The sequence below is a fragment of the Bacillus rossius genome, chromosome 1 (genome assembly GCF_032445375.1).
Source record: "Bacillus rossius redtenbacheri isolate Brsri chromosome 1, Brsri_v3, whole genome shotgun sequence".
Taxonomy (NCBI): Eukaryota; Metazoa; Arthropoda; class Insecta; order Phasmatodea; family Bacillidae; genus Bacillus; species Bacillus rossius.
In genome coordinates, this window is record NC_086330.1 from 21855819 (window position 1) to 21869500 (window position 13682).

The 13682-nt window shown below is 36.4% G+C and overlaps 1 protein-coding gene across 1 annotated transcript in view; it reads right to left on the reverse strand.

The window, feature by feature from the left end:
* Positions 1-231: 231 nt before the first annotated feature.
* The window catches only part of LOC134528646 (protein CEPU-1-like), a 360241-nt gene continuing 346790 nt past the window's right edge, over positions 232-13682 (reverse strand). Inside the window, exons 4-7 of the mRNA XM_063362444.1 lie at positions 13535-13597; positions 10550-10725; positions 5783-5939; positions 232-1348 (exon numbers count right to left, since the gene is read on the reverse strand). Of these exons, the coding sequence (XP_063218514.1) occupies positions 1209-1348; positions 5783-5939; positions 10550-10725; positions 13535-13597 (536 nt within the window). The 3' untranslated portion in view covers positions 232-1208. The remainder of the gene's footprint in view (positions 1349-5782; positions 5940-10549; positions 10726-13534; positions 13598-13682) is intronic.

A 13682-nucleotide genomic window follows, 5' to 3' on the forward strand; every position in this document is an offset into this window, starting at 1 on the left:
ATACCCAAGAGAAGGGGCATTAATAATGAGTAGTGAGAGAGTGCTCTGATTGTAAAGTCTCACAGCGAAGCTTGGGAAAATCAACTAGTAGTTAATAAAGTAGAGATATTTCTGGTTTAAAACACTTATTAGAACATCAAGCGACTCGTAACTCTATTTTTCAGTTTGTGGTTTTTACACCTAAAATGTAGAAGGATATAGAAATAAGTATATACATATTTTAAAGAAGGCTTTCTCTTTCAGAAATATTCCTTTATTAATTCTGTCAATAAAAGGAGATCTCTTTTATTTTTTTTAAATATAGCTATATACACCAGTTTTGATAGAAAATTGGTACTATGCTCGTGAATGTATCTTAAGTATCCTGAGGTCTATTGTACATGAGCAATAATGCTGACAGCTGTTGAATTTTTTAAACTGATGAATACCAATTCGCATTACTTTCATTAATTAGTAACATATATATCGCTCCTCAATATTACAGTTCTCCAAAATGATTACATTTATAAAGACAGCAAATACAGACGGAAAAATCGTATGAACATGTTAGCTACAAGAGATTCACAAATAACAATAAGTTAAATATTGTTTCTTTCAAACAGAACTTATAAGCAGTTACACATTCATAATTTAATGATAAACATATAAGCGCAATTTTAAAGTCTTTAAATAAAAATTTCAGTTCATAACATTAAACAGAAAAATTTATTTAAAATTTTTAAGCCGGAAGTCAGTAATTCAGATACAATTTTACAATGATTTTAGTGACCACTCAAAATAAGTTATAATCCTTTGTCCACTCTAGGAATAAAATTATGAAATTCGACAAAAAAAAAAGGCCCGGATTTGACCAGATCCTCGTTTCACACGTTGGAATCAATTTCTCTTGATTGCGTATCAGTCAACAACAGTTGTTTGTATCTTAGAACTTCAACTGTTAAGATCCCATTTTGGTTTTGAAACACGCAGTGAAGCATGAATTCACTAACGTTTGGAATGTTATGAAAGAGAAACGCTATGCTATGGAACTTTGAAAAAAAAAACTAATTAGGTCAGATATAATTTGTCACAGTTGAAAAAAAAAAAAAAAAGGTAGTTCTTTCGACGAGGAGTAGGTATAGGAGGTAGTCGTGTAGATCTTTTTTTCTTCTTTCTTTGTTTCTGGGCGAAGGCCGGACTTGACGACGTGGTGGTGACAGCGAGCCAGTTCAAGGCCACTGCCCTGACGCGTGGCACACGCACCACCACGCGCTCGCCACGCCCAGCGCCACGTGGTTCGGGAGCGAAGTCCGACGTCGAGCGGCTGTGGACGATTCGCCGTCCCGTTGCATCGCCTCCGAGTGCTCGCCTGGAGAGAGGGGAAAAAATACATGGACATCCTGCAAATCAGTTCTTTCACCAAGACAGTCCGCCTCTGAAGAAATCACCCAGCACTATCAACAGGAAAAAAAAAAAAAAGGGGGGGGGGGGGGGTTGTCTGTAAAGTAAATTTACGGACGATAATTTTACGTGATAACGTCATAAGAAAACATTGATGAATAATTGCATACTTTTTTAATTTTCAAATATTATTTACAATTTTTTTGCAAATTTAAATTCAAACATAATCACGAACAATTAGTTATAGAAATAAACTGAAATCAAATCAATGTCAATAAATTGTTAATATGGAATGACGAAAATGGACAAATAAATCAAATTTTTTTAAATTGCTGCTTTTAAATAGCCCGCCTTAACCTGTTTTTGATATTATAGAATATTTTCTCGCACGGTGGTTGGCTGGTTCTTGCACGCTCGGCTCAGGCGGAACGTGAAAATAGTCATGCTTTTTCGATCGTGCAGCCGGCGTTCATCAATTTATAAGACGTTATTACGTCAAAAAAAACAGGGCAAAGTATTCATACAACAGTCAAAGTTCTTGAGCCACATACACAAGGACATAACAGCATACAGTGTTCAACTTGCACTACCTCACCATACTTTTGAGGTCATATCACGCCAGTGCCTTGCCGAATAACCATGGTGGTGAATTTGGGATGTTTCTAAATTTGCCTGAGTGTAATGCAACTCAAAAGACCAAAGGAGAGTTGAACGTATCAGAATAAGGCACCCAACACTCATTGTTGCTGTACGTCCATGGTGCTCCATAAAGTTAAATGATGAACAGTGCCATTTTATGATAGCATAAGTTGAACAATGCACATTATTTGGTTATTTGGGAATATTGATTAACTTTGTTAAGTCGGGTTGTCCACGAATTCATTGAAGATGGACAAATACATCAAATTGAGGAAAGAATCAACCACGAGTAATTGCGAAGTACCATCCTATAATTTTCCTGGAATTTTTTTTTCGGGAAGAAATGATGAACTAAAACTAGAGTAGCTTTATCAGTACTCAATTCTGGTTACGCTCTACTTCCGATGCCCAAATGTTACCACTGTGCCCTCTGGCTAGATTGTTAACCGTTGAATAGGGCCCAGGGCTTCTGTTGACCAACATCTTCGCTAGAAATTAAGTTCGTGAACCTCATGGCAGGTTTTCTATTGTCAAATTACCATAATTGTGAATATTTAGTTCTGAACGTGTCCCTTTACCCGAAATGTGATTTTTATCAAGGTATAGGAAGAAGCAGTGAGAAGGATTCAACCGTCCACCGCCAACGTCATTCATATCCCTTTATGTGTAAAATTTATGCATGAAACTGCATCTTCAGTTGTTGGCCACCAGTTGAATCGATTAATGACCACTGAATCGGTTCCCAAGAGGTATGAAGCCCACAATATTCTTGAAAGCCTTGTTGCCTTAACAATGAACTCTAATTTAGTTACAATTATATTTTTGGTTTTGATTTTGATAGTTTGATAAATATTTATAACATAATTTAGCTTTTTTTAGTAGTATAAAAGCATTAATTTACTAAACTATATACATTGTAAAAATAGTATGTACTAAAAATTAAATAAATATTCATTTTTGTTTCTCATGAGCCCACCAGGGATTGAATTCAGCTGCTGACATGTCAAGTCTCATTAACACTGAAGTCCTGCTATTCACTGTTAAATGGGTCTGGAGCCCAACTTGACTGATATGGGTTAAATGCTTTGATAGTATGTAAAAAATAAAATTCTATTCAAAAAATTAATTTAGAATCCCAGCAAATTGTAATTACTAAATTAACTATTTCGAGTAAAAAAATATATACTTTTGCACCTATCTAAGGTTTCAGTGCGTGACATGGTCCGGTTACGACTCACAAGACATTGACATTGGGTTTGCACATAAATTGTCCATAGATGTGTTTGTAGCAGGAGTTATGTCAAAATTCAAAATTACCTTGTCCACTTAAGCAAAAAGCATATTACATTATTTTTTCACATTAACAATGTATTTCAAATTAATTTTCTTTAGTTCATGCGAGCACATTCTCGAAACGAGGGAGCTTCCAAAGCTGGCGAGAGAGCCGAATGTGAAGCTGTGACTTCTTTTTTTTTTTTACTGAGCCGCGTATTGGCTGTGCTTCCACCGACTGGCAATTTCTGTTGGCCGCGAGCTCGCCAGCAGCCAAGGCATTGGAGTAAGCCACAATCAGGGAGGAGTGGCAGCCTTCGGGCCGTTAAGCCTCTTTGCGAAGAAGGATTTCCCGCCTTTTGACTGACAATGCGAGCCGATAGGCGCGTCCTCAGCTCCCCAGGGCTGGTGCGTTTCCCACTACTTCCCTTTAGATAAAAATGAACTCACACATGTTGGATTAGACGGGTAGTGCATAAAAGCCTACAAAAATAAAAATACGTTATCTGAAAGAAATATGTATATGTATGTATATTTGTGTGTGTTTTTTGGTGTGTGTGTGTGTGTGTAATCCGCTGTATTTTCGACGAAATCCACACTGAAATATCTGCACGAGTCAAGGATAAAAAAATAATTAATAAAAGTAGTAACCAATTTCATTTTATTTTCTCGATATTAAAATTAAATATTTAATGGAAAAGATAATGCATGAAATGCACCTATTATATTAAGAAAGCGGTATTCGTTTAAGCCAGGCTACGCCTCTCACAAAAAAATTATAATGAGTGACTTTGTGGATTTATATGGAAACAAATAAATGAACAATTTGGTTTTTTTTTTTCAGAAATACACGTAAACTAAGCAATAAGTGCGTAAATGATATTTAAAAAATTATTCTGTAATATATAGAAAATTACCTAATAGTTACAAAACTTATATTTAAATAAGCTATTGGTTGTACAGTTTACTCTTGACACTTATTAAATAATTGTTAAATCTAATTTGTTTTGAAGGCCATGATTAAAATGTATCTAAAAATATTGTTCTCCTTTTTGGTTGAGATATAAGAATTATTCGGTCATATTTTTTTTGCCTTCTACCTGTTAAGTCACATTTGAGTTCTAAATATTAAATCATTGTTTAATTTACATCACACGGTTTGCACAGAGATTTATGGCAACAGGTATTCCAATATTACGGCATTCTCCACCGATGCAGTACTTAATGAGATTGAGTCAAGATAATGGTTGAGATCCAACCTAAAACCCAATGTGCAATTAATTAATTTATTGAGTTTTTGTCACCATAATATGAGATGTAAATACAGAACAAAATACATTATATCTTAATGGAATGAGTCCCATGTCTTATGGCAAGGAATATTTGAGGCATTTGCCAGGAGAGATTTCCGTATTTCTAAAATCCAAGATGAAGGGTGGACTGGGATTCTAACCCAAGTTCTGCATAATGCGAATACGTTGTTTTATACATGCGCTAGCTTTCTACATTGTGCATGACAAATTACTCCGGTTCTGTCAGGTATAGGATTATTATATTTTATGGTTGATTTCAGACGTCTCAATATAAGACAACATAATTTAAATTGTCTTTCTACGACTATGATTTCATTGACTGTGAACTCACAACACAGACCAGATATAGTAGGATAGGAGTCGGCCATATCCTATAGTAAGGAGCCATCCTAGCATTTTCCTAGAGTGATTTGGAAGAACCAAAGTATACCAAAAATCAGGATTGCCAAACCAAAATTTGATCCCTGGTCCTCTGGTTTGCGACCCCAGTGTCTTACCACTACACAACCTAGCTCCCTCGTGGAAGTGCCAATATCCGACCGACAATGCAGACATGAACATACCTGATAGTGACTTCAGTAGTACCTACCCATATCGAACACAGTTCAAGAATTGATCACATTCAGCCATGATTTCAGATGTGACCATGTACAACTTCAATTTTGGAAGTGACATATCAGACTACGATTTCAGAAGAAACCACAGCCAACAATTTCTTTAGAAGTGCTCGTGTCCGATAAGATTTCAGAGGCGATCACATCTGACCATCACATTAGATGTGACAATGCCCGACCGCAATAGTTTAAAAAGTGATCTTATCCTATAAACAATTTTAAAAGTAACCCCACCATAACATATATTTAGAAGTTCTCGTGTCCTAATACGATTTTAGAAATTATCACATTCAAACATGACTTCAGATATCTGACTAAGAATTAAGGAGTAACCACATACGACCATTTCTTTAGTAGTGCTCATGTCCAAAAGGATTTCAGAAGAAGTGATCACGTCCGACCATGACTTTAGAGGTTTCCATGTCTGAACCAATTTTTAGAAGTGATCAGTTCAGACTTAAGATTTCAAAAGTAACCACATCCTGCCATGTCTTGAGGAGTGCTCAGTCAGTAGCGACCTTGTCCAATGCCCGCGCGTGTCCGAACCGCCGGTTTCTGACGCACCTGGCACGACGACGAGCAGCACGGTGGCGGGGCGGGTGTCCGACGGCCGGCACGTGTAGTTGCCTGCGTCCGACTGCGTCACGCCGGCCACCGTCAGCCGGCTCGTCGTCTGCAGCTCCGTCTTCTCCGTCACCAGGCTGATCCCGCCGCGGGCCGCCTGCGTCAGGGAACCACACATAACTTAGTAACACACAACTTAGAACAGTAATAACTTAGAAACCTCGAAAAAATCCACGTAACTTAGAACTGTCATAAGTTAGAAAGATCATAACTGAGAAACACATAACTTAGAAACACACAATGTAGAAACACACAACTTAGAAACGTCATAACTTAGAAAGTCATAACTTAGAACTATCACAAGTTAGACTCACAAATTATAACTCTCATAACTTAGAAACACGCAACGCAGAACCACACAACTTAGAAACGTCATAACTTAGAAAGTCATAACTTAGAACTATCACAACTTAGAAACACACAACTTAGAAAGTAATAACTTAGAACAATCACAACTTAGAAACACACAACTTAGCACTGTCATAACTTAGAAAAACTTGGAAACATGCAACGCAGAACCACACAACTTATAAACGTCATAACTTAGAAACACACAACCTAGAACAGGCATAACTTAGAAGATTCTATCTTGTGTGTTTCTAAGTTATGTGTTTCTAAGTTGTGTGTTTCTAAGATGTGACAGTACCCGCCTGCGTCACACGGACACACGACGACACGTCACCCCTGGGTGGCACTGCTGACCAGTAGTGGAGTTAGAGGTGGGTACGAGGACCTACACTCTACCTCTACACTCTATACTCTACATTACCTTGAACTATACACACACAGGCAGAGTCTGAATTCGACTGACAAGCTTCGGCTGCAGGTTTAAAACACGTACACGACTTAGAGTCTAAAGTGCTTCCCAAGAGTGGAATACGTCTTTGACGATGGAGCTCAACAATCATTTTATTTGTAAATAATAGAAAAAGTATTTAATATTGAACACTGAGCAATTAGATTATCTTTAATATAAAGAAGTTGCACAACATTGTCAAAAAATTATTTCATTAAAATAATTGGAAGTAAAACCTTTATTTTTCACATACTTTTGTAAAGTGTTACTGTTTCCAATTATTTCAATGAACTGATTTTACGGCAGCGAACTTAATTAATCATGATCCAGACACTCAGTGTTCAATGTTAAATACTTTCTTTATTATTTACAGTACAATTCTGTTCAGCTCCATCTTCAAAAACGTTTAACACCCCTGGGGAACACTTAAGACCATAACTTGTACGGAGGTTTTCAACTTATTTTATCATAGTATACATACCTGCAGATGTTATTTTTCGGTCGAATTCGGACTCGTTCTGAATATCTAATTTATATTTTGCGACAAAATATAACTCGATACGATGCGACTTGGGTCACATCTATGACCCATGATTAAAACTATGGTACTAAAAATGTGTTATTGAATAAACGTACATTTGTGAAAGATAATAAGAGATTCTGTTTGTATTTTATGATAATTATGTTTACATTTATGTTTATTACATATATGAATACACAAGTTTTTTGAAGTAATGTAATTAAAATTAGAATTTAGTAGTCTGAAATATTACGTCATTTTTTAAATTTAGTTTTAGTTTATTTTGCATCGTATAATATTAAGTATCTAATATGTATAAATTTTCTTTTATGTAATATAATTTGTTTATTTGTTTAGTATCATACTGTAGACTTTGAAGGGTTTTTTCATACTTTTTGTGTAAGCTTTTTAATTAGTTTATCTTAGTAAAAAGTATTTAGATTTATTCTCTTATTAAATATGTAAACATTTGTGTGGTTTAGTGGCAGACAGGGCGCGCCATGTAAAGAAGTATTTTTAATAAAATAAATCCTATATTTTGAAGATTAAATTTTTTGCTATTAACAAGCTATAAGGGCCGTGGATAAAAAAACACTTAAATAATTTGCAAGACTGTTAAACATAACCTTGACCGTTTTTTTTATCTAATAACCTTAAATTTTTTTCTCGGCTTGTGACATTCCCAGGAATCAGTCTTTGATTTACTTCTACTACAGCCATGAACATATTTTATTTTACTAATCCAAGGGTGACCGCTGTATCTCGAAACGTGATCACTAGAAGCGGAATCTCGGAAATTTCGTTAAGTCGCAGGTACGTCGTGAGGAAGCGGTCATGGCACTGTGGACACCTGCACTTGAACAATGTCCAGTGTCTTACGACTCCGCCACTATGCTCCAGGTGCTATGAAGTACTGGTTTGTGAACAAAGAGCGAGACGTATGGTCAACACGGTGGTCATTAACGACGAATGAGCAGTGTGAAAGAGAGATTGTGCAAAGAACGGAACTCGGTTAAGCAAGCGAGCCCACTGGAGCGTCCATGTTTGCATGAAATATGGCCTCAACCACAGAAGGAACCTAAAATGTTCACCTTGAGAACAGATGAGTGAACTTATCGCTCAACCAAAGGCCCCCAACCCACTTCTGTCTCTTCCAAATTCTAAATACAACATATTTACAACAATCCTCCTTTGTTAAACCTCATTTTAAGGATGTATGTCCATTTTCGTGTCATTATTTTATATTTACGTTCCACGCGGTTTTTTTTGAGTGGCTGAAGTTAAACGAAATGAAAAATATGTATATAGCATACTTTCTGCATAATAAGTTCGGCCACATATAAAGTATACAAGTTTAACCGTGTTAAAATTAAATTTAAGATAATTAACTGGAACAGGACATAAAAGCAACGACTTCCAGCGCAAAACATGAAAATTAAAGGATTGGTTACTGGTATGAGGTTTTGTAGTGTGTGTGTGTGTTTTTTTTTTGTACGACTGAAATAAATGTGATGCTACCACTGAATACATTCATTTTATGTTCAAATTTATCACCTTCAATTTACGAAGAACACAGGTTACAAATTAATCCAGGGATCTTCCTAAAATTACGGATACTGAGTACTCTTCCTTTGAACATTAATCCAAAAAAATATTCTTTGGTATATGGACACACCTTTAAAAATACTTGTAAGAACACTCTTATTTTGTCCACTTGTGTGTTTACTTTTGTTTATAACGAAGCATACAACTCGGAAATCAAAACAAAGCGTAGTTTCTACGAAGATTCTGTTATTTGAAATTACGAAGAACTCTTCGCTTATTTGAGGGTTGATTCTTCGTTGAAAAGACCGTAAATTAACTGTTATTTCTAACAGTATGAGTATAATTTACTGCGAAAACATAAACTCTGGTAAAGATTTTCACATGGAAAATTCACTACCCTGTCAATCTCAGAACGGATAATCAAGTGAAGAAGACATCGTCAAAGAAAACACAAAATTCTTCAAATCGCAGTATTCAATTGGATTACTTCAAATTAACCTTGAATTTGTTGTAATGATTGAAATACACACACTATCTTTCTCATTCTAGCTCTCTCTCTCTCTCTCTCTCTCTCTCTCAGTGTGATAATCCTGGCAACGAGCTACTTCAGATCTAGGTCACTATTTTTATTCCTCGGTGAGTCATTATGTCATGTACTGCCTTGTTCTGTACTTTTATACCGAGAAGTTTAGTTTTGAATGCTGGCCATATAACACTTAAGACGTGGCTCGTAAAAGCAAAACATATTTAAATTGTCTAAAAAAAAACTTAAAACTCATTTTGGCGAAGTACATTTGGGTGCATTGTAAGTGTGGCTGGTAAAATTTAGTAAACATTTTTGGATTGGTTAAATGACTACCTTGTTTGATAATTTTTCTGAGCACAGCACTGGTTACTAGCGTTGTGCATGTAGGTAGATAGAGTTTCCAAACTTTCTGTGGGAATAAAATTATTTTCTTTTTAATAACGTTCGACACATCTGTGACGTCAGTGCCATGAAATTCGCGGGAACTCCGTTACTGAAATCATCAGAATTTTGGTTACGAAAGATGGCTAGACAAGTGCGTTGGTATGATTATTTATTTTGTTTTGTATTTCCTAAATAATATTTTACCAATTTAATGTAACTCTGTGAACGTTTTGAAATTTGTGTACTCTCAGTGATTTTTAAAAATGAATATATGATTTTAAATAAATTATTTTTTCTCGAAAACGTAAATTTAAAAAAAATCAAATGAACGAAAAAAAAAAACTACACTACGGACGTTCACAGTGGAAGTTCACAACTGTAACAAACATGGCGAATAAACACCTGCAAAGTGACTTACAGTTGTGTTAATCTATACTTTATTTTTTACCCTTTCCCATCCTCCCTTTCACTATCGAGTGTCCCACTGCAAATTTCATCACGCTAACTCTAACCCTAACAGCTGTAAATAAATAACACCCTTAACAAAACTTAAACAATGGTGGCTTTCGTATTTTTGGAACGTATTAAACGGGGCAATAAACAAACCATTATGAACTATATCTATTTTTAACTGTCGCGTGGGTGGACCGTCAGAAATTAATAGTAAATTTACGGACAATATATTTTTTTCAATGAAGAATTTAACTAAATGAACAAAGAGATCGTCCAAATTTCAAAGGAATGTATCTTCGTAAAAAACTACTTCGAATGTTGACTTACCCGTTTTATATTTCGTTCTAAAAAAAAAACAGATTTTTGAATATTTTTTTTTGGATTCGACTTCGAAGTGAGTGAACTCAGTGTCTGTGAATTTGCGAGTGTCCCTGGGTGAATCTCGGCGACCTGAAGGGGTGCGGGTGAAGAAGAGCGCGTCACCTGGATGCTGACGGGCCGCCGGCCGTGGAACCAGTCCACGTCGCGCGGGGGTCGCTCAGCGGCGTAGGGCGCCGTCACCAGGCACGTGAAGGTGACCGTGCTGCCCGCGTGCACGTGCTGCTCGGGCCGGCCCGTGATCGTCGCCGCCGTCGTCGCCATCGTCGCCGGCGGCGAGTCTGCGGCACACGCACCCCGCTCGAGTCGGCCACTGCGTCGTCATCCCTCCCGTCAGCCACGGAGACAAGAGACGGGATCACGTAAGCGCGGACACGGGATCTCGCCGGGGCAAGAGTTCCCACAAACTGCACGCGGGCATGAGACAAGCACTGAAGCAGCTTTGGCTTTCTGGGTTGTAGCCGCGTCCTTGGCGATCAATTCTCCGACGATTCGGTCGACATTGCAGTCCCCGTCATCAAGGAGCAGTATAATTCACCGACGTTTCGGTCGACATTGCAGTCGCCATCATCGGGGAGCAGTTGATAACTGCTTCCCCGATAATGGCGACGGCAATGTCGACCGAAACGTCGGTGAATTATTCGCCAAGGTCGCGGCTACAACCCAGAAGCCAAGCTACTTCAGACAATTGCCGTGAAAGACTGCACTGTTAAAATAATTACAGTAAATTTACGCACTTATTTTTTTACGAAGAATTAAACTGAAATAAACGAAGTATTACTATTTCAAAGTAATGAAACTACGCCGTATTTCGATTTCCGAGTTATGAGTTTCGTTCGAAACAAAGGTAAACACACACGTGGACAAAAAAAGTGTTTTTCTTGCTGTGGAAGTAACCAAATTTTTCTTAACTAAAGTTGTTTTAAGTACCAAGAGTATTTATTCCCTTGGATTCATGCCCAAAGTAAGTATTGTCATTGATTGTAAATTAACGAAGAGAGCAGTAAATTTACAATAATTTGTAACCAGCGTTCTTCATTAATTTTAAGGTGAAAAGTTTTAACAGTATAGTATTAGCTCGGCAGTGCTGAGCTATTCCGCTGTGCCGTGCGACCAATAGATGTCAAGTAGAGTACACGTCGTTTAGCCTAAAGTCATTTAGCCTAAAATGTTCTGTAGGCAAAATGACTTTAGGCAAAACGACTTTAGGCGAAAAGACTTTAGGCATAATGACTTTTAGGCAAAACGACTTTAGGCAAAACGAATTTTAGGCATTACGATTTTAGGCAAAACGACTTTAAGGGAACTTAAGCAGGCGATTATAATTTTAGGCACAACGACTTTAGGCAAAACGACTTTTAGGCCAAATGACTTTAGGCAAAATGACTGTAGGGCAAGCTAAACAGATGCCTAGAATTATAGGCAAAACGACTTTAGGCAGAACGAATTTAGGCAAAATGACTGTAAGGTTTCATCACTGCCTGAGAATGTGGAGTGGTGCTATGCAAGTTTAGGAAAAATGACTTTAAGCAAAATTACTTTAGGCAAAACGAATTTTAGGCAAAACGAAGGTGGGGAAACACGATTAGGCAAAACGATTTTAGGCCAAACGACACGCCCCCTCAAGTATTTGGCTGTGGTGGTAGCCATAAATACGTTAAAAATTATTAAAAATCAATAATTATTACATTTTGTTATTATTTTTCAATATTTATTTCTATTATTTATTACTTTTTTAATTAATAAAAATTAATTTATTACCTACATCAATTCTGCACTTGCTATGATCTCGAAGCATTAATATGCTTTATAATTAAATGAATATTTTCGTAACCCTTAAAATTCAATTTTGTATTTTCTTTTAAAACATTTTCGTGCATCGTCGAAGCAGTAGACGCGATGTTATCTTTGAAAGATTTGTGCAATGGCAGTGCATGACTTGATGTAAGCTTAGCAATGGCGTATGTCCAAAAGCTTACATTAAGTCAGTAGACGCGATAGTAAAATAGTGAAAAGTTCCGGGAGATCCGTCTTCGTTTTCAAAATTATTCTCTGTTTCCGTGTCATTGTAGAACCGGCCTTAGTGTTTAAGGCAAACATGTGCAGAGCATACTACGTGTGCGTCCAGCACAAAAAAAAAACTGTTTCTGAAACGAACATAATATATATTGCTATCTCGTTTGTAAATCTGGACAGCGTCCCTGTTTGTTGCAAAATTAACAATTGAATAACATGCAATTACAAACTTTGATAATTCAAAGTAGAATACTTAGACAAGCAGCAACTGCAACCACTTTTCGAAGACAAAATGTTTGTAAGTTAATACAGTAATAGAAAAAGCATAACATAAGAAATAATTTACAGTCTTAAAGGTCTGACGGTAATCATTTGTTTAATTTTTAGTTTCCCATTAAAAAAAACATACGGTATCTTCTAAGAAGTAGAGCCGTACCTTGAATAAAGAAGGGAAGGGGGGGAATAACTGCGCAACTCCTCACATCGGAACGTTCTTAACTTTTAGAATCACCTTCCTGTATTTCTCATATAAAATTCATGATCCAAAACTGGCTCTTTCTATGAATAAAACTCTTGGTAATACCGCAATAAGTTACAAATAAGTAACGAAGGTCAAAATACAATGAACAATTTTAATCTTCAAGTTTTAAAAACGTCGTCGTACATTTATTAGAAAGCTTCGCCTCCAGTATGTGGAGGTTGTTATATGAATTCCGGTTAAGACACGGATGTACGTAGTGTTTGTTTTAAACAAAAAATATATATATATTTTGATGACTAATGTTATTTTAAACTTCATCCTGTTTCCCGATATTTATAGAACCATTTGATTAGGTAACCCGGATAAACAAATTTTGAGGCATAAGACATCAGAGTTCAATTAGTTTGTACGTTACACATAATTTTTTCCGTGTAATTTACATGAAAATTAAATGACAACAAACAAAAACATACAAAAAATAATTCAAAACAATGTTAGCAAGCTAACTTCAAATATGGTCACTAACTTTTGAGGCAAGAAACTGTTTAAGATATTTGTAACAGTTGCATATATTTCTTAATTAATTAGTTTACCTGTTTCAGATGATTCCACTATGTTCAGTTCACCATCGTAAGGGGAATCACCCATGTTGTTTTCTGAAATCATATAAAAAAAAGCACATTGCTTTGTAAGATCGTGAATTACAACAAAATTTCAGCGTTCTTTAAAGTTTAAATATCG